This window comes from Perca flavescens, unplaced genomic scaffold, assembly GCF_004354835.1.
Source record: "Perca flavescens isolate YP-PL-M2 unplaced genomic scaffold, PFLA_1.0 EPR50_1.1_unplaced_scaf_4, whole genome shotgun sequence".
Taxonomy (NCBI): domain Eukaryota; kingdom Metazoa; phylum Chordata; class Actinopteri; order Perciformes; family Percidae; genus Perca; species Perca flavescens.
The window spans coordinates 126,232-148,731 of NW_021166691.1; the positions used below are offsets into that span (position 1 = coordinate 126,232).

Genomic DNA, 22,500 nt, shown 5'->3' on the forward strand with positions numbered 1-22,500 from the left:
AACTCCAGCAGTGATCCAGCAGAAGACTGGGATGTGACACATGATGTGGAGGCTTCGTGATGTCTTGATGTGGGAGATGATTCTGCTGGCCTGCTCCTCATCTCTGAATCTCTTCCTGAAGTACTCCTCCTTCTGTGGGTCAGTGAACCCTCTGACCTCTGTCACCATGTCAACACACTCAGGAGGGATCTGATTGGCTGCTGCAGGTCGTGTGGTTATCCAGAGGTGAGCAGAGGGAAGCAGATTCCCCCTGATGAGGTTTGTCAGCAGCACACCCACTGAAGTGGACTCTGTAACATCAGTCAGGATTTTAGTGTTGAGGAAGTCCAGAGGAAGTCGACACTCATCCAGACCATCAAAGATGAACACAACCTGGAACTCTTCAAACCTGCAGATTCCTGCTTCTTTGGTTTCACTAAAGAAGTAATGAACGAGTTCCACCAAGCTGTACTTTCTCTCTTTCAGCACATTCAGCTCTCTGAAGGTGAATGGAAATGTGAACTGGATGTCCTGGTTGGCTTTGTCTTCAGCCCAGTCCAGAGTGAACTTCTGTGTTAAGACTGTTTTCCCGATGCCAGCCACTCCCTTTGTCATCACTGTTCTGATTGGTTCATCTCTTCCAGGTGGGGCTTTAAAGATGTCTTCTTGTCTGATTGTTGTTTCTGGTCTGTCTGGTTTCCTGGATGCTGTTTCAATCTGTCTGACCTCATGTTCAGCATTGACCTCTGTAGTCTCTCCCTTTATGATGTAGATCTCTGTGAACATCTGATTCAGAAAGGTTTGGTTTCCTGCTTTAGCAATCCCCTCAAACACACGCTGGAACTTCTTGTTTAGGTTAGATTTGAGTTTACGTCGGCAGACTCCAGAACAACTTCCTGAATGAACACACAATAAAGAATTTCAGTATTTGATTTATAAAGAAACAGGAACATACTTTGACCCTTCTCTGGAGACATTAGTAAACGTCCCATTAGTCCAGCAAGTTAAATCTTTAGAGAAATCCTCTTACTGCTCTGCAGACGGTCAGCCAGCTCGTCCTGCTTCATTCTCCTCAGGAAGTGCAGTGTGATCTTCAGAAAAGCCTCTCTGCTCCTCCTCTGCTCTTCATCCTCATCCTCCCTCTTACTCTCTGAGCATTCTGGGTAATCTGGACTCAGAACCTTCTGGATCTTCTTCAGCTCGTTCTTCACAAAAGTGACGATGTTCTCCTCCAGCAGCTGGGACAGAAGATTTTATGAATGACACAATCAAACTGAAATCATGGAAGCAAACATCAGATCCATGTTGGACAGACTGACAATCCACTGGTCTGAAACATACAGCATGGAGATGGTTGTGAACAGAATAGATGTGAAAGTAGTTGTTGTACAGACCATAAAGATGGAGTCCAGGTGTGTTTGATGCTGCTGGGCAGACTGCCCACTGGGAACCTCTGAGCTCTCCTGGTCCACTCTGTGGAGGAATCAGGAAGAATTAGATCACATCATGTCTGTCCACACAGAGACAAACACAAGGTAAAGGTCCTGTGACATTAAAGTGTTGATTACAACACTGAATCAGATGGTTTCCCCTGACGTTAAAGTGTTGGTGGTGCTGCTGACCCCACTGTGAATCAACAGAAAGAACTAAGAGGTAAACCAGGGCTACAACCAGAGCATATGAGCGGAGTGGAGCGGTGAGAATTGGAACTGTTCACCCCTCTGCTCCCCCGCTCAAAGCTACATCAGGCCGCTCCACTCATTATCGCTCAGCTCTCATCGCAGTTTGCTTCGTGCTCCACTCAAATCGCCCCCCGCTCGCTCCAAAAAAGGAAAAAAATCTACATGTATATCACTTTTAGCTTAGACCACAGCCTTACCTCCTAAAGAACTAATGAGCAACATCAACATTTTTCAAATAGAAATGTTTTCAGTTTCAGTTCCAAATGTCCACCGACAGAACGAGCCCATCACCATTTGCGGTAGGTCTCGCAGTTTGGCTTCCATCTCTTCCAGAGCATGTGCATGAGCGTGTCCCGTACGGTGTTGTAGCATGGGGGTTGAGCTGCGCTGGCGCTGCATCCCTTCGCGTTCTTCTTTACTCAGCGGTTCATAGTCCATGTACATCATTTTAAAAAATGCCTTTTTAGATTCCAAAAGGAATCTTTACTTACTGAAACGATGTCTCCACATTCGTTTTCTTGTACCACATTATCACTGTTAGTTAGTTTATTCAGTGTGCCGATGTGCTGCAATAGCAGCAATCGGCACACTGACTATTGTTTCTCATACTTATTATTATTTCTTATTCTCCATCTTCCGCCACATTTTTGTCCCACTAAGGCTCACGAAGCGTTGCCAACACGCGCACACAAATGACATCATCACGTGGGTAACGCCGGGAATGGTGTGCTATGACTTTTCTAAGAGATTTGGCGACGGTTTTCACGAAATCGCAAAAACGGCGCAAAATTGTCCATAGACTTGAATGGGAAATCGTCGAGAAATCGCTCAAAACAAGCCCCATTTGGGACCATGCTGTATCGCCATACTTTAATGTAGAAAAAAAATTAAAAGTCTAAACCGAAGACAACACTTTGGCCTTTATTGGGCTGAATGGGCATTCAGAAAACAAGCCCCATTTGGACCGTCTTTTGTATCACCATACTTTAATGTAGAAATAAAATTAAAAGTTCAAACCAAAGACAACACTTTGGCCTTTTATTGGCTGAATGGGCATTTCAGATATCAATAGACACACCAACGGTCTCTGGACTGAAATCACAGTTTTTTTTTCCGTCTTTTCAAACCGGTTCAGATTTTCCATGACAGTTTTCACTCAATGTTGAGAGTTATCATAGTTGGTTAAAATGTAGGGTCGCAGACATGTGACTATGGAAGTGGGGACTTTTTGTTATTTTCAAACGATTCTGGAAATTGAAGCTGCAGTACTTCTTCAGACAGGTTGAGATTTTCCAAACAAATTGATTATCTGAAATTTTTCCAAACAAATTGATGTCTACCCTACAGTTTTCACTCTTCATACATCAAACTTGGTCAAAATGTAGGAAATTTTGTGACGGTCGCAGACATGTAACTATGGAATCCACTGGATGTAAACTTTTTGCTGTAGACACACCAACTGCCGATAGAAACTGAAAAAAAGTATCTGAAGGATGCAGATGGTTCCCTGTTTGTTACCTGCTCTGTGTCCCATATGTTTCATACCACAAACATAAAAACCACATCAATGTGTTCACCAGACTTTTATCTTTCTGGTGATCATAATATTTTGCCGTTTGGACCCACGGTTTTTGAATTACAGAAGAAACTTAAGAGGATTAATTATCATTACATAGATATGTTGGACCCATGGAAGACACTGTCTCCCCCTCCCTACCCCTGCACTGTGGAAATCACCATAGCAACAAGTTCTGACACAGACATGGAGACTTCTGGGAGGAAGGGAGGAAGGGAAGGACGGAAGGAAGGAAGGAAGAGAGGGAGGGATGAAGGGAGAGAGGAAGAGAGGAAGGGAGAGAGGGAGAGAGGAAGGAAGGGAGAGAGGGAGGAAGGGAGAGAGGAAGAGAGGAAGGAAGGGAAGGAGGGAGAGAGGGAGGGATGCACACACACACCCACACACACGCACACACACATTCTCACACACACACACACACACACACACACACACACACACACACACACACACACACACACACACACACACACACACACACACACACACACACACTTTCTTCTCTCACACACACACACACACACACACACACACATCGTCGCTTAACCCACCAGACTCCATGTAAATAATCAGTACTTTAAGCATCGTAAAACACACTTCATTCAAAGTTGACAGAAACAAAATAAAGCTATTAAAAGCCGTTTTTGGTCTTCTCTACACTTTTCCAACCATCACAACTATAGTGTAGGTTGAAATAAACACATAGGTTACCGATTTACATGTGAAAATATGTTGGCTCTATTCACGCTAAAAGTACTATTTTTTGAATGGAGTCTGGTGTGTTTAGCGCTAGCTACTTAATAGCTGTTTCTGGTAAACATAAAGGTCTTAAATAGGTTTTAAAAAGGTATATCTCTAAAAGGTCAAGACAATTAACACTTCACCATTAAAACAACACTGTATGTATTTAAAATTTAAGCAAATCATATATATATTTTATTGCTGAGGCTTGTGTCGGTAAACCCACCAGACTCCATGTAAATAATCAGTAATTTTAGCGTTGTATACCCACCAGACTTCATGTAAATAATCAGTACTTTAAGCCTCCTAAACCAACCAGACTCAAAAGTCAAAAGAAACGGTAAGTGGTACTACGCTGTACTCTGGTCTTGACCTGTATGCCTTTGTGGTGTCTTATAAACCCATCCATCCATTCCCTATTGCTATTGTTAATCAATTGTATTCTCTCTGTCTCTCAGTGACAGTGTGACCTATGTATGTCACTACAGCTACTTCTGTGTTAATCGGATGTGCACCAAGTAGGAGGCACACTGTCAAACTTTCTCCCGGAATTTTCTAGTTATTTCTTATTCTCCATCTTCCGCCACATTTTTGTCCCACTAAGGCTCACGAAGCGTTGCCAACACACACACACAAATGACATCATCACGTGGGTAACGCTCGGGAATGGTGTGCTATGTGTTTTCTAAGAGATTTGCCGCACGGTTTTCACGAAATTGGCAAAAAGCGGCTAAAATTTCCCATAGACTTTAATGGGAAATCGTCGGGAAATTGCTAAACATCGCTCAAAACAAGCCCCCTTTGGGACCATGCTGTATCGCCATACTTTAATGTAGAAAAAAAGATTAAAAGTTTAAACCGAAGACATGGCTTAGGCCTTTATTGGGCTGAATGGGCATTCAGATATCAAGCACGGTCTCTACGAAATCACAGTTTACGTATCGTCGTCTTTTCAGACCGTTTCAGATTTTCCCATGTGTGTGTATGGGGCCGGAATGTTGAGAGTTAGAGTGGGAGTCAGAGTGGGGAGCTGAAGTACGATTCTCGGAAATTTTCCAAACAAATTGGTCTACCTCCTACAGTTTTCACTCTTCATACATCATACTTGGTCAGAATGTAGGAAATCTTGTGGCGGTCGCAGACATGTGACTATGGAATCCACCGGACGTACACTTTTTGCTCTAGACACTCCAACTGCCGATAGAAACAGTGGAGTTGCAGTACAATTCGCTGAAATTTCTTTCCAAACAAACTGCTCTCTCCCGTACAATTTTCACTCTACATACATCATAGGTGGTCAAAATGTAGGAAATCTTGTCCCGGTCGCAGACATGTGACTATGGAAACCACCGGACCTTTACTTTTTGTTATTTTGAAACCAACTGCCGATAGAAACTGTAACAAAACTGAAGCTGCAGTACTTCTTCAGACCGGTTGAGATTTTCCATTGTGTTTGTATGGGGAGAGAATGCTGAGAGCTAGAGGGTGAAGCTGCATTATGATTCTTTGAAAGTTTTCCAAACAAATTGCTCTCTCCCTCCTACAGTTTTCACTCTTCATACATCATAGTTGGTCAAAATGTAGGAAATTTTGTCCCGGTCGCAGACATGTAACTATGGAATCCAACAGACGTCCACTTTTGGCTCTCTTGATACCAACTGCCGACAGAAACTGAATAAAGTATCTGAAGGATGCAGATGGTTCCCTGTCTGTTACCTGCTCTGTGTCCCATATGTTTGACACCACAAACCTAAAAACCACATCAATGCGTTCACCAGACTTTTGTCTCTCTGGTGATCATAATATTTTGTCGTTTGGACCCACGGTTTTTGAATTACAGAACAAACTTAAGAGGATTAATTATCATTACATGTATATGTTTGACCCATGGAAGACACTGTCTCCCCCTCCCTACCCCTGCATTGTGGAAATCACCATAGCAACAACTTCACACCCTCACACACCTCATCTTTACTGTCGGCCATGTTGTCCTCTCTTTACAGGAAAGCAGAGTAAAGGTAGCTCAGATAAGCTGTTACTAACGATATTAACTATATACCTTTGGTGTCGATGGCCTTTACTCAAGCAGTGTTGAATCACTTTAGCAACACATACTGCCACAGGAGAAGAAGAAAAGGAGAGGACAAGAAAACTTAAAACCACATCAATGCGTTGGCCAGACTTTTATCTCTATTGTGATGATGAGAGGAGGAGGAGAGGAAGGAAGGAGAAGTGTTATTTCTCAGCTAACATGATGTAATGATGGACTAACTGACCAACTGACTGACTCCTAACTGACTTCAGACCTAATCCCCAAAAGCTGTTTTTCACCAGACTCCTTGTAAATAAACAAACAGTCATTTAAGCATCATAAAACACACTTGTCGACAGAAACCAAATAAAACACACTACACTTTTCCAACCATCACAACTCTAGTGGTGGTTGAAATAAACACATAGGTTAGATTTAGATGTGAAAAAATTCACGCTACAAGTACTATTTTTTTGAAAAATAGCTGTTTCTGGTAAACATAAAGGTCTTAAATAGGTCTGAAGGGTTAAGACACTTAACAATTCACTGTTAAAACAGGCTCACTTTTCCATGTAAATAAACAGTCATTTCATCGTAAAAACAACTACTACAGAAACAAAATAAAGTTTGGTTTTGGAAACTTTTCCAAATCACAACTCTAGTGGTGGTTTAAACACATAGGTTACCGATTTACATGTGAAAATATGTTGGCTCTATTCACGCTAAAAGTACTATTTTTTAAATGGAGTCTGGTGTGTTTAGCGCTAGCTACTTAATAGCTGTTTCTGGTAAACATAAAGGTCTTAAATAGGTTTTAAAAAGGTCTATCTCTAAAAGGTCAAGACAATTAACACTTCACCATTAAAACAACACTGTATGTATTTAAAATTTAAGCAAATCATATATATATATTGTATTGCTGAGGCTTGTGTCGGTAAACCCACCAGACTCCATGTAAATAATCAGTACTTTAAGCATCGTAAAACATACTTCATTCAAAGTCGACAGAAAACAAATAAAGCTATGAAAAGCCGTTTTTGGGCTTCTCTACACTTTTCCCACCATCAAAACTCTAGTGTTCGTTGAAATAAAAACATAGTTTACCGATTTACATGTGAAAATATATGTTGTCTCTATGCTCGCTAAAAGTACTATTTTTTAAATGGAGTCTGGTGTGTTTAGCGCTAGCTACTTAATAGCTGTTTCTGGTAAACAGAAAGGTCTTAAATAGGTTTTAAAAAGGTATAGCTCTTAAAGGTTAAGACAATTAACACTTCACCATTAAATCAACACTATGTATTTAAAATTTCAGCAAATTATATATATATTGAATTGCTGAGGCTTGTGTCGCTAAACCCACCAGACTCCATGTAAATAATTAGTACTTTAAGCATCCTAAATCCATCAAACAAGTATTCGTTTTCTCTCTCTCTCTCTCTCTCTCTGTGACAGTGTGACATATGTATCTACTTAGCTAGTGTTATTGAGATGTGCACCAAGTAGTAGGCACACTGTCAAAATTTCTTCCGGAATTTTCTAGTTAATAGTACACCTGTATGATTTCTCGTTTTCTTTTTTGAAGTACTTTTTGAACTCCATTATTGAGCCGAGTTTTGAATGAAAATAGTCTGTTGATGACAGTGCAAGACAGATGGATTCTGGGTCAGGCTTGACTGAGCATGCTCAGACTCGTGGTGTGAGCGGGAAACAGAGCGGCGCTCCGTCCTTTTAAAAATGCCGCTCTACGCTCTGTCTAAGACTCGCTCCGCTCCGCTCACATACTCTGGCTACAACATGGTTGGCCTAAAGGACTCCTGGAGCAGCAGACTGGTCTGAGTGAGGAAGACTGCTCTCTTTGCCCGGTCAGGTCCCAGATGAAGTTATGTTCTGCTGTGTGTTCAGAAATGGTGAACATATGGGTGCCTGGGTGGCCTAGTGGTAGATCCATCCATATATAGAAGCTCAGTTCTCGATGTGGAGGTCGTGGGTTTGATTCTGACCTGCAACATTTTCCTGTATGTCATACCCCCCCCCTTCTCCCTGTTTATGTCTAAGCTGTCACTAATAAAGGCTTAAATACCAAATAATAATAAGAGGTGATTTTACAACTCACAGCAACTTAATACAATCTAGTGTCTGACGAAAATGATGCCTATGTGAAATACTTCTAAAATACTACATCTATGAATCTCATCATATGGTCCTGATAACTTACTTTCTGTCAGATGGATGGGTTTGTTTAAAATCAATCATATCATCCTTTGACCGGTCGCTCTTGAGGGACACAAAGCTGGGTTCATATCCAGATTCATCAGACTCTGGTCTGGTCCTGATAGAAAAACACATTTATTGAAGATGTTCAGTTAAAGACATAACAAAACATAACATAACTGAGAAAATACAGTGCTAAGCATAAGTTTATGAATCCATGCTAAAGTTGACTAAAAAGAGGAATAAAAAAAAAAATCTTTAGGTAATTGATCTTAATGCCTTAATTAAAAAAATGAGGAAAAATCCAACCTTTGAGGTCACCAATTTTCTTTGTGAATGAAGGGGGGGGGGGATTAGGGATCAATGGACTTAAATGTGTATATCAGAATAAAACGGTTGAAAAATATGTTCAATCTTTTAACAACTGTTAGATATTTCTAATATTTCAAATATTAGTAATGTTTATCAGTTTTAAATTCTTACCTTCCATCAGCAGATAGTTTAAAGAAAAAGAGGAAGAAGCATTGAATTCTACTGATAAGAGCTGATAAATATAATAATACAACAGGCTATATACATACTTATTAACAAGTGAAGGCTAATAACGACTTACTTTTTGTCAGAATCACGTTTAAAATCAATCACATCCTCCTTTGACCAGTCGCTCTTAAAGGACACACAGCTGGGTTCATATCCAGATTCAGCAGACTCTGGTCTGGTCCTGATAGAAAAACACATTTATTAAAGATGTTCAGTTAAAGACATAACAAAACATAACATAACTGAAACTCTGGTCTGGTCCTGATAGAAAAAGTTCAGTTAAAGACACCCTGCATAACATAAATGAGAAAATACTGTATATAATTAAGATAAATATGTATATAGGCCTAATTATTAAACATAAATTATATTAAACACATTTATTTAGGGACACATGTTCAGTTAAGTCTTCCTGCATAAAATATATTTATTAATTATTAACAATTAGATGCCAATAATGCATTACTTTCTGTCCAAAACTCAATAAAAATATCTTTTGAAATCAGAATAAAAACATTTTAAAATGTTTTTGTCTAAACGGAAAGATATTTTCAATGAGACAGGAAAATATTTTCCAAAAATATTCTCATTGCAGTCATCAACTCTAATAATTCCTTTCATGCTTTCAGACTGACAGGTCACAAAACAACCCAGACAGGATGTAGTTCCATCCAATGAGACTTGTTCCAGTTTGCTGGATGTTCACAACTCACCTCAATCTTCTTCTTAACATTTCTATTTCCCTTTCCATCTCTATTCTCTCCTTCTGCCATTCAAGTCTCTCCATCAATCCTCTCTCCTCCATTTCTATTCGCCTTTCCTCCATTTCTATTCGCCTCTCCCTTCCAGGTTGCCTTTGTTTTTAAAGTAGTGGTGTCTCCATGGACACACAGCAGGTTCCAGGTTCAGGTTCAGGTCCAGCAGGGTCTGGTCTCTGATGGGTCCTGTTAGAAAGAGAGGAAGACCACTTTTTAATCTCCAGAACCAGAAGCTGCTGGAGAAACTAGAAGCTATCAAGCAGAAAATAAAGTCTGAAGCTCTTCACTGAATGATTTCTGCTCTCTGCTCATCCTGCTCTGTCATTCATTCTCTTTCTGGGAGAACAGGGACACTGGAAAGACTCCAGGACTAATGTCATCTTTCTGTCCTCTAATGGAGACAAGACTCCAGGACTAATGTCATCTTTCTGTCCTCTAATGGAGACAAGACTCCAGGACTAATGTCATCTTTCTGTCCTCTAATGGAGACAAGACTCCAGGACTAATGTCATCTTTCTGTCCTCTAATGGAGACAAGACTCCAGGACTAATGTCATCTTTCTGTCCTCTAATGGAGACAAGACTCCAGGACTGAATAATTTTTATATGCGTTTTAATACTGATAATGTCAAGGAATGTGCTGTAGTTTTGGAGAATGTAATTTGTAATGTTGATTTGGATAGAATTACAATTGAACCACACACTGTTATTAAGGTGTTTAAAAACATACAAACAACCAAAGCAACAGGCCCTGATAATCTGTCTGCTTTTCTTTTAAAAACTTTTTGACAAGAACTGTCACCAGCCTGGCATAAATTATTTCAGCTCTCTATAGACACATGTACAGTACCAGAACTCTGGAAAAAATCTATTATTATTCCAGTACCCAAAAAGGCATGTCCTCAGGAGAATAATGATTATCGACCAGTGGCTATTACTTCCAATGTTTTTAAATCAATGGAGAGGCTTATGATCGAGATACTCCATACCAATGTGAAACAAATGTTAGATAAATACCAATTCACTTACACAAAAATCGTAGTACAAGTGATGCTATATCAACAATAATGCATCTCACTCTGAAGCATCTTAAATGTCCTGTGGTATATGCCAGACTGCTCTTTGTTGATTTTAGTTCTGCCTTTAATTCAATCCAGCCAGATATCATGCTTAGGAAATTAGTTCAGTTAAATGTAAATCCCTTTTTAATCAGGTGGTATCACTCATTTTTGTCAAATAGGCCACAGCAGGTGAAGTTTAATTCCTCCTTGTCTGATCCAGCAGTATGCACCACTGGTGCCCCCCAAGGGTGTGTCAGTTCACCTCTTCTGTTCACATTGTACACCAATGACTGCATCAGCTCTGAGCCAAACCAATATATAGTTACATTTTCAGATGATACTGTCCTTCTCAGTTTGCTTACTAAAAAAAGCAATATCAGCTTCCACCAAGTTGCTGTGGACAAGTTTGTTAACTGGTGCGATTTACATCAGCTTCACATTAATACTAGTAAAACTGTTGAAATGTTGGTAGATCCAAGATCAGCTGGAGACCAGAGCCCTGTGGCCATTCATGGTTTTCACATCAAGCAGGTGTCCTCCTTTAAATATTTAGGAGTGCATATTGACAATGACCTAAATTGGCGCACACATGTAACAAATGTCTGTGCCAGAACTCATCACCGTCTTTATTTTTTACGCAGACTTAGAGTGTTCGGGGTCTGTTCAAATATCTTGTTAATCTTCTATAGAGCAACAATAGAGTCAATTCTTCGGTATGGTATAACCAGCTGGTTTGGAAATTTGACAGTTAAATCCAAGACACAGATTTTTAATTTGGTTAAGACGGCAGGCAAAATTATGGGAACACCTGCACCCCTCAACCTGCAGGAGCTTTTTAATCATGCAACAATCTGGCATGCTAAGATCATCCTATCTGATAACTCTCATTTGTTGTTTTCAGAGTTTGAGTTATTGAACTCAGGAGTGAGGTAGAGGGTTCCTCTGTGCAAATATAATAATAGGTATAAGCACTCATTTGTTCCTCTCGCAGTTAAGCTCATAAATGAGCAGCACTGAATGTATGACCACGAATTCTATTAATGTAAATTTGTGACTGAATGTATGTATGGATAGGACTGAAGGAATTACTGCATTTTTATAATGGATTGTAAGTATATTTATATTTCCAAATGGATACATTTTTTATACTGCCTTTTTAGAAAATGGTAACTTGTAATTTTGCACAGCTACTTGAGTAGCCTTTATGTTTAATGTCTAACTGTTTTAACCCTGTGTTTGATGTGTGTCTATGTTACTCTTGCAGCAATTTCTCTCTGTCCAAAACAAATTTCTCCTTTGGGAGACTAATAAAGAGACTTTGACTTTGACTAATGTCATCTTTCTGTCCTCTAACGGAGACAAGACTCCATTATGACAATCAATCTCACCTTTGTGTCCTGTGCATCCTCCTCCACACATTACTACAACAGTACCAGAGGCATTTAGGTCACTACATTTTATTCTGAAAGGTCCCAGAGGAAACAGTAGAGTCCTGTTGTGTCTGACTTTACTCTGGTGGAGACGACGGTTTGTTTTCTGACAGCAGGAGAAAGGAAACAACTAGAGGCCATCTTATGATGGATCACACCGACCAAATCCAGGCAGGGGCTTAAAGTTGGCCCTTCCTTACGTCTTTCCTCCTACTTCCTCCCCTTGCTTGGACCCCACTCAGCCTTCATTTAGATCTCAACTACACAGCTGTAAAGTTTCCTGACTGCAGCTTCATGGTTGGGACAGACAGACACATTCTTCTTTTGTCCCGTGAATACAACACGAGGGACTTTCCACTCGTCTATAGAGGTTAATAGTGTTTTTCACTGATGGGACACAGGAAGTAAAAACACACACACTAAACTGTTTTTCACTGCCTTTAGCCTTATCAACATTATGTTTCACTTTCTCTGAAACAAAACAGAATTTAAAACGGTGTCAGATGATGTTTAAATTACTTATTTTAAATTTCCCCCCCCCCCTCCTCGTGGTACAGACGGAGAAATTAAGCTTCTTCTTTTTAGTGTTTCTTCTTTTAGTGTTTCAGCTCAAACTAAACCTTATATATATATATAAACTAAACTAACCACAGCTGGAGCTTCACACAGAGAGAATAAACTGCGTCACACATCAGCCTCTGGAAAGTGAAAGTAAACTTTAAACAGGAAACAAGAGGAACCGCCCAGACAGACCAGCATTACCTAATCTAGTAACACACAGACTGACAGATAACATGTAATAACATGTAATAACACATGGAATAGAGCTGTTTTTACATCTAAAGTATGTTTAGATTACAACAGAGGATGGTGTGTTCAGAGTACACACACAGACACATACTGTGTTTCCTCTAGAAATGTTTTCAGCGAGGGAGGGGGGGGGTAGTATTGGACGTCAGTGTACGGGCTTATCTGCTAATGTTAGCTGCCAACCGTTACCTTGAAACCATCCAGCAAATAGACGGTACCGTAGGGTCATTTAACGTCACCACCCATTTTAGACACACAGTTTAACAACAAAACTAAACGCTGAGTGGACGTTACCAGCTACGGTTTTCATTTTGGTTTTCAGCGGTATGCACCCCAACTAACCTGGACAACTGTTTTAATTTCACCCTAGGGTCCTTTGCACCATGACCTCGAGCCAAACACCCCCCCAGAAGCTTTTTTCACCTGGGTCGAACATTGGACGAGTTAGCGTTATTAGCTGGTTAGCTTAGTGCAGGCGCTAATGGATCCAGGTTTGTATCTCGTAAATGACCCCACTAATAATGCCCAAAATGATACCAAACGTCTACTCTAGTACAAATAGGTTATTTACTCATAAAACGATGGATTGGAAGGTTTGTAAGTACACCAGGAGTTTATTTAAATAACACTTCTACAAATTACTACACCGAAAAGAGATACAACAAAATATTTATTAATTTAATGATTAAATAAGGTAATGTCTCCAAACTTGTCTCCTGTTAGTTATACTACAGCACTTACTTTAAAAAAAAAAGGTTAAAGTTAAGCTCACCCTAGGGGGAGAGAGAGCGAATGACACTTGGCTTGAGTTCAGTAGAGCAGACGGCTCTACGACTTTATGACTTTTCATAAACAGCCGAAGGCACTATGGTGCGTTGTGTACAAAGAGGAAACTCTGTTGTGCGTCTGCCCTATTTCTGATACCGTGGCACTGGAAATCTTACCGTGGCGCACCGCCACTATGCAATCAACATAGAGGAAACACTGACGTTACTCAGCAAGGTTGTGCAATAATGTTAAAATTATTTGAACTTTTAGCGAGGAACGAGAAGAGAATTACCTGTAAGTGTGAAAACAGCTTTATCTCTCGCATCTGATTTGTTGTTTTTGAATACATAGCAGAATTATATAATGTTGTCATCCCCAAAAAAAAAAAAAAAAAAAAAAAAACAATGGTAGGGAAAACACTTATCAAAATGAAGTTAAAACTTGTTTTGAACAGTTTCTTCACCATCTGCAGATTGATTTTAAGTAGGAAAAAATCTTGGATTTTTTTTTAGGCCATATCGCCCAGCCCTCGTCCTGTGCATCCTCCTCCACACATCACTACAACAGTAACAGAGGCATTTAGGTCACTGCATTTTATTCTGAAAGGTCCCAGAGGAAACAGTAGAGTCCTGTTGTGTCTGACTTTACTCTGGTGGAGACGACGGTTTGTTTTCTGACAGCAGGAATAAGGAAGTAACTAGAGACGCCATCTTATGATCAAACCAGCCAAATCAGGCCAGGGGCTTAAAACCTTTTTGTACCGCCTTACTTCAACACTTTCATTATGTTAAACTTCCTCTGAAACCAAACGGAATTTAAACGGTGCCAGATGATGTTTAAAATGTTTAAAATAAAGTATTATTTAGAGACCCCCTCCTCCCCACCTCGCGGTACAGACGGAGAAACGAAGCGCTTCTCTTCTTTAGTGTTTCTGCTGCTAAACGCTGCTGGAAATGTCCGATGGGTTTATCATAAGAAATAAAGGATCTATAAGACAGAAATAAAGGATCTATAAGACAGAAATAAAGGATCTATAAGACAGAAATAAAGGATCTATAAGACAGAAATAAAGGATCTATAAGACAGAAATAAAGGATCTATAAAACAGAAATAAAGGATCTATAAGACAGAAATAAAGGATCTATAAGACAGAAATAAAGGATCTATAAGACAGAAATAAAGGATCTATAAAACAGAAATAAAGGATCTATAAAACAGAAATAAAGGATCTATAAAACAGAAATAAAGGATCTATAAGACAGAAATAAAGGATCTATAAGACAGAAATAAAGGATCTATATAAGACAGAAACACTCCCAGATATCCACACAACATGGCGGATCGTTGTGAAGACGCCAGTTTTAGTTAACCACAAGTCCAGTTGTGTTAGTTTCTCTGCAACTTTCTGCTCTAAAACTAAAATAACCACAGCTGGAGTTCACCAGTCAAACGTTACAGACATTATATTATATATATACACAGTATATTAAAACGTTCCAGACATTAGAGTTAAATTACCTTCAGCTGGAGCTTCACACGGAGAGAAAAAACTGCGTCAAAAACTGTGAAAAGTGAACAGGAAACTGAACAGGAAACAAGAGGAAGGGCCGAGAGACAGAGGGGCGTTTCTCAATACCATGAAGTTTAAGTCAGTTTAAATTAAAAATATAAGTAGGCATATGCACTGGTGTGTCCTATGTGTTCCTATTAGTGTTATGTGGAATTATCATTTCTATATTATTGTAGTGCACTGTATATGCCCAGGGAGATGGAAATTAGAAATTCAAATGATAAAGGTTGGTGTCTCCCCTTTAGTCTCCATAACATGTCATAGCATGTTACCACTTTATGTACAACTGTTTACATTTATCATACAGACTGAAACTCAACTTCTAATAAATCAGAAAACAAATACACCAAAAATATGAACTAACTACAAAATATAATGTAGGCTTATAGCATATGGCATAATTTAAACAAGTCTCCTGAAAAGAAACGGGTATATCTCATAGACTAATAATATACAATCTATCTATGGTAGATCTCTCCTCTGCCTGCTGCGCTGTGTGTGTGTGTGTGTGTGTGTGTGTGTGTGTGTGTGTGTGTGTGTGTGTTGTTTTTGTGTGTATATTTGTGTGTGTGTGTGTGTGTGTGTGTGTGTGTGTGGGGTTTACTCCAACATTCATTCAGACGGCTAACTGCACTAGTTGGAACAATATACAATACTTAATATAATACTACATCACAATAACAGTAAGGTTATCCCCAAATAACAATATTTCGGTGGTCTGTCCTTCAGTGGAATGTATATCTTCATTGTACCAATGGATCATCTAGCGCCTTTTTACTCACATAACACACACACTAAATGGGGGTATCTGTCATTCATACAAGTATATACTAAAGTTAATAATACATTGTGTTAAAAAAATTAAAAAGAAATACGTTTTTATTGATTAAGTATTACAAAATAAATACATACAATGTAATTAAGATTTTCTTTATGTGGAGGAGATTTAGATGAGCATCGAGCTAAGGCTTCATTCTGTGGAAACCTACAACATTTAGGAACTTAAATTACAGCAAAGACAACGTCGGCAGGATTGACGCCAAAATAGACTCCAGAATATTTCCTTCTGGATTGACAGGTGACATATTAGAAAATCTATTTTTAAAGAAAAATTACATTTATATCTGCATTTATATCAAAACCTTGATGTCATTTATTAATATGTATTAGTCTCAAAATGACATACAAGGGCAGTGTGTAAACTCTAACCTGACACACTCACACGACGCATCCAGTGTGTAACCGGCCTGAGAGTGTGTTCTCCACCTCCTCTATTTGTAGAGTGTCCTGATTAGGATTGGACTCTACTAATAACATGGTATAGGATTTCAACCCAAAGTTGCATCATAAAGAAGAGACACTAGTTCCTGTTGGAGGAGACCCAGCTCATAGTGATGCTGTTCCATATTAGTAGATTTAGTTAGAGAATAAAAGAGCTGAGTCATGTTGTCTCCACATCAGTCCTGTCAGTGAATAGAAGGACCGACACTAACTGCTGCAGACAGATTTCTGATCTTCAACACAAGAGTCCTCCACACTTTGTCAGGAAATAAGAAGTGAAGTAGAAACATTATATTTAACATTACAGAGCCAGAAACTAACCCTGAAGAGACCAGAGACTAACGTGGTGTTAAAGTATCAAACAGCAACTTACAGTTTCTTCAAATGGTCCAACGAGTAGATGTAGAAGAGTTGATGAAGAAGAGTTGATGAAGAAGAGTTGATGGAGAAGAGTTGATGGAGAAATCATGAAAAAGTTGATGGAAAAATGAAACTTTTTTTTTATCACCTTCAGAAATGACTTCAAACACTTTCATTATGTTTAACTTTCTCTGAAACAAAACATAATTTAAACGGTGTCAGATGATGTTTAAAGAGTTTACATTAAGGTATATTTTAGGATCAATAAGATAGTAATACTCCCAGATATCTACACAACATGGAGGCCGATCATTGTTAAGACTCCAGTTTGAATGAATCACAAGTCCAGTTGAGTTGGTTTCTCTGCAGCTTTCTACTCTAAAACTAAACTAACCACAGCTGGAGTTCACCAGTCAAACATTACAGACATATATATATATATATATATATATATATATATATATATATATATATATATATATATATATATATATATATATATACACACACACACACACACACACACACACACACACACACATATATATGAATATATATATATATATATATATATATATATATATATATATATATATATATATATATATATATATATATATATATATATATATATATATATGAACATTACAGACAGAGTTAAATTACCTTCAGCTGGAGCTTCACACGGAGAGAACAAACTGTGAAACAAACTCCAGGAAGTTAAAGTAAACTTTAAAAAGGGAACAAGAGGAAACGCCCAGAGAGCATCAAACTAAACCAGAGTTCTGCTATTCACACATTACCAAATCTAGGAAATAATAACTGTAGATCAGTGGTTACATGGAACCCTCTGTTGACATCAGCAGGAAGGACAGGAAGAAAAATATTTTAAATTACATTAAATGTTTGTTCTTTGTAATAGTATATTCCTTTATTCTAATCATTTACATGTTATGCAAATAGATTATTTTAGTGAATTATTTTAAAATACTTAATCAATGAATTAATGTTTCAGAAACTAATTTTATTTATTTATGTATTATAAACAATCAGCAACTTTTGTGAATGAAAAGTTGGAACATTTTAGAACAAAGAACAGGCTCACACACACACACACACACACACACACACACACACACACACACACACACACACACACACTCACACACACACACACACACACACACACACACACACTCTGACACACACAACACACACACACACACACACACTCTGACACACACACACACACACACACACACACACACTCCCTCCCCCTTTACACCGTGGTCTCCCACCTCGCCCCCCCTACGCCCCCTACTGGAGACACACGGGAACAACAGACACTGTCAGGACACTACGCCCTCTACTGGAGACACACGGGAACAACAGACACTGTCAGGACACTACGCCCTCTACTGGAGACACGGGAACAACAGACACTGTCAGGACACTACGCCCCTACTGGAGACACACGGGAACAACAGACACTGTCAGGACACTACGCCCTCTATTGGAGACACACAGGAACAACAGACACTGTCAGGACACTACGCCCCCTACTGGAGACACACGGGAACAACAGACACTGTCAGGACACTACGCCCTCTACTGGAGACACACAGGAACAACAGACACTGTCAGGACACTACGCCCTCTATTGGAGACACACAGGAACAACAGACACCGTCAGGACACTACGCCCTCTATGGGAGACACACAGGAACAACAGACACTGTCAGGACACTACGCCCTCTACTGGAGACACACGGGAACAACAGACACTGTCAGGACACTACGCCCTCTATGGGAGACACACGGGAACAACAGACACCGTCAGGACACTACGCCCTCTATGGGAGACACACAGTAGTGATGGGACAACCGACTCTTTTATGTGACTCGGTTCAACCGGACGGTCGTTGGTCTAATAGATTAGATCACCGGTTCGTGTGCCCTCGCCGGCAGTGTGAGGGGGGGGGGGGAAGTAACTTGACTTTACATAACTATCAAGATAACATTACGTGTATTTGTTTGTGATAAAATACTTTCCCCTTGGTAATGTAGCATATGAATTTCTATGAACACAATTCTAAAATGCATGAGACATAAAGGCTTCTGTTATCGGTAACTCAAACTTGCCGAGAACCTAGACACCCGTGATTACACATAGACTCATGCATTAGGCACGGTTACGGTCTCTTTCAGTAGCCTGCTGGTGCGCGGTCTCCTTGTAACAGCCTAGCCTAACTACCACGTAGCAACATTCACTTCTCTAACATTTAACTTACCATAACCACCTAGATAACATGACGTGTATTTGTATGTGATGTACTGTACTTCCCCATCGATAATGTGTGAATTGTCATGAACACAATCCTCTAAGATGCACCAGAAACAAGGTTTGGTTAATAACTCAAACTTGCCAAGAACCAAGACACCGCTTGATTACATTAGACTCGAGCGGGCCGGCCGGTTGCACGGTTACATTCGGTCTCGTTCAGTAGCCTGGTGCACGGTCTAGGTAGCTCATTTCCTAATTTATTCTACCACCACCACTCCACTGGAGGAGCTAATGAGGTAGATTACTACACACACACAGTAGCAGAAGAATATCAGCTACACACAACGGCATGAATGAAGTAAAAGAAAAAAAACAGGAGTGAGTTGGTTCATTGACGTATGGCACTCGAGTCTCCAGGTTCAGTGACACGAGTCGGGTTAATTAACCGGCTCTTCGGTCAGTTCGTCAACACTAACACACAGGAACAACAGACAGTCAGGACACACAGAGACAAACAAACACACAGGGACAAACACACACACACACACACACACACACACACACACACACACACACACACACACACACACACACACACACACACACACACACACACACACACACACAGACAAACACACACACACACACACACACACACACACACACACACACATATTCATAGACACACACGTACACAGACACACAGAGACACAGATACACAGAGACACACACACACACACACACACACACAGACACACACACAGACACACACACATACATACACAGACACACACAGAAACACACAGACACACATACATACAGACACACATACACACAGACAGACACACGCGCACACAGACACATAACCCACACAAACACACACACACATACACACACACAGACACACACACAAACACACAAAAAGACACACACATACACAGAGACACACAGACGTACACAGACACACTGTGTGTGTATTTCTCTGTGTGTGTATGTGTGTGTGTGTGTGTGTGTGTGTTTTGATCCTCTACGCTTTCTAAAATGTTTTAATAACTTAACTACATTTTCCTGATGATATTTACACACTTCTACTGAAGGAACATTTTCACTGCAGGACTGTTACTGTAATAGAGTGCGTTTACAGTGTGGTATTATTACTTTAACTGCAGTAATCTGAATACTACTTCCAGCTACCAGGGGTTTTAACCGTGTAACGTAAGTGTGTAATGTTGTGATGGCGGTATTACCGGCCTGGGTGAGGCTGTCCAGCTCTTTGGGATGTTAAGCCACGTTAGCTGCGTCTTCCTCTAATAATAATAATAATAATAATGTAATAATACATTTTATTTATATAGCAATTTACATGGTACTCAATTATACTTTACAGTAAAACCAGTACATATATCACATTAAAAACAGATAAGCAATAAAACCAACACATAAAAAGCATATTAAAAGCAATTAAAAACAATAAAACCAGCATCTATCAGGTGACAAATGTAAGACTTTTGACCGAGTTCTCTTCAGAGGTTGTGTAAAGGACAGACAGAAGAAGATGTTTGGTCCCACGAGCAGTTTACAAGAAGGTAGTGTTTGCTGGGGGAACCCGACAGGTAACACTCGTAAACGGATCAATTCTGGAATGAGACGGATGGAAAGAGGAGATTGAAGGAGGCAGTGCAGCTCCGCCGTTACCCTGGAAACCCTGAAACACAAGGAGAGAGAGGGGTTGGATATTATTCTGGGATGTTCAGACAGAATCTAATACATTCCTGTTTCATCTTCTGATAACGTAAAGCGATGAGTGTTCATAAAAAGGAGCAAATAAATGGAAACACTCCTTGTTAACCTCTGCAGCGCTGGAAGAAGTAATCAGATTACTGTTAACTCTGTTAAAGTAACAGTCCTGTAGTGAGAATGTTACTTCAGTATAAGTGTGTAAGTATCATCAGGAAAATGTAGTTAAAGTCTTAAAACATTTTAGAAAGTGTAAAGGATCCAAACACACATACAAAGACACACACACACAGACACATACAAACACACACACAGACAGACACACACATTATTAACTACTGGAGTACATTCGTTATATTGCAGCGCTGCACTCGAGTAAAGAACAAGTATCTTAAAGCTGTACTTTGCTGTGAAGTGTGATTAAAAGTGACTCGAGTGTTTGTGAAACTGTCTGAAGGGTTAATAAAGCGCTGTGTGTTTCTACCTTCTGCAGCCAAACGCTCCACCAGGTCGTTCCTCGGGATCTCCATCAGAGATTCTCTGGTCATGTTGACGGCCTCCTGCCGGCCATACGCCAGCATCAGGTCCACGGTCTTACGCCTGTCTGCGTGCTCCAGGTCGCACCGTTTGATTTCCCTCATGTTTCTCAGGTTCCACTTGAAATCCTTGAATTCCTCTTCATCCATGTCCTTCAGGATGTCCAGCAGCATGTCAGCTGTCCTGTTCAAATCAGAGACAGTTTTAATGCTTTTTGTCATGTTTCTGATTATTTCTTTTGCATTTAATTGAGTTATTTGTTGCTTTCCATCTTGTTAAAGAGACAGGCACTCCAGCAGAGAGAATACAGCAGCAGCAGCCGTGGGCAGGAGGAGAAACAGGAAGCATGTAAACATCTTCTAGTACAATCACAAAATACACTATGTATGAACCTGAACATGCTACATAATAGGTCATCTTTAACACGGTTATGTTTTTAAGTTGAACCAGAAGTACTGCACACAAATACATACATAATGTAGTGTACTTTCCTTGAGTATTTCCATGTTCTGCTGATTTGTACTTGTACTCCATTACATCTCTGAGGGAAATATTGTACTTGTGGAAAGTAACTGAGTATTTTGGAGTATTGTAGAACACTACATCATGTGTGTGTCTGTGGGGAGTTTAACTCAGAATGAATGTATGTACAGTATGTATGTATGTATGTATGTACAGGCCAAAAGTTCTTGACTATTTACATTGTAGATTCTCACTGCAGGCATCAAAACTATGAATGAACACATATGGAATTATGTACTTAACAAAAAAGTGTGAAATAACTGAAAACATGTCTTATATTTTAGATTCTTCAAAGTAGCCACCCTTTGCTTTTTTTGATAACTCTGCAAACCCTTGGTGTTCTCTCAATGAGCTTCATGAAGTAGTCACCTGAAATGGTTTTACCTTCACAGGTGTGCTTGTTCCCTTATTAATAAAAAAAGCAAAGGGTGGCTACTTTGAAGAATCTAAAATATAAGACATGTTTTCAGTTATTTCACACTTTTTGTTAAGTACATAATTCCATATGTGTTCATTCATAGTTTTGATGCCTTCAGTGAGAATCTACAATGTAAATAGTCATGAAGATAAAAAGGAAACACATTGAATGAGAAGGTGGGTCCAAACTTTTGGCCTGCTGTGTGTG

The 22,500-nt window shown here is 39.6% G+C and overlaps 1 protein-coding gene and 1 pseudogene across 1 annotated transcript in view; both read right to left on the minus strand.

The window, feature by feature from the left end:
* LOC114551719 (NLR family CARD domain-containing protein 3-like) overlaps nt 1-17,477 on the minus strand; it is a 91,093-nt pseudogene extending 73,616 nt beyond the window's left edge.
* Nucleotides 17,478-20,517: 3,040 nt separating this feature from the next.
* The window catches only part of LOC114551720 (caspase recruitment domain-containing protein 8), a 24,856-nt gene continuing 22,873 nt past the window's right edge, over nt 20,518-22,500 (minus strand). Inside the window, exons 11-12 of the mRNA XM_028572684.1 lie at nt 21,301-21,536; nt 20,518-20,784 (exon numbers count right to left, since the gene is read on the minus strand). Coding sequence (XP_028428485.1) covers nt 20,771-20,784; nt 21,301-21,536 — 250 coding nt within the window. The 3' untranslated portion in view covers nt 20,518-20,770. The remainder of the gene's footprint in view (nt 20,785-21,300; nt 21,537-22,500) is intronic.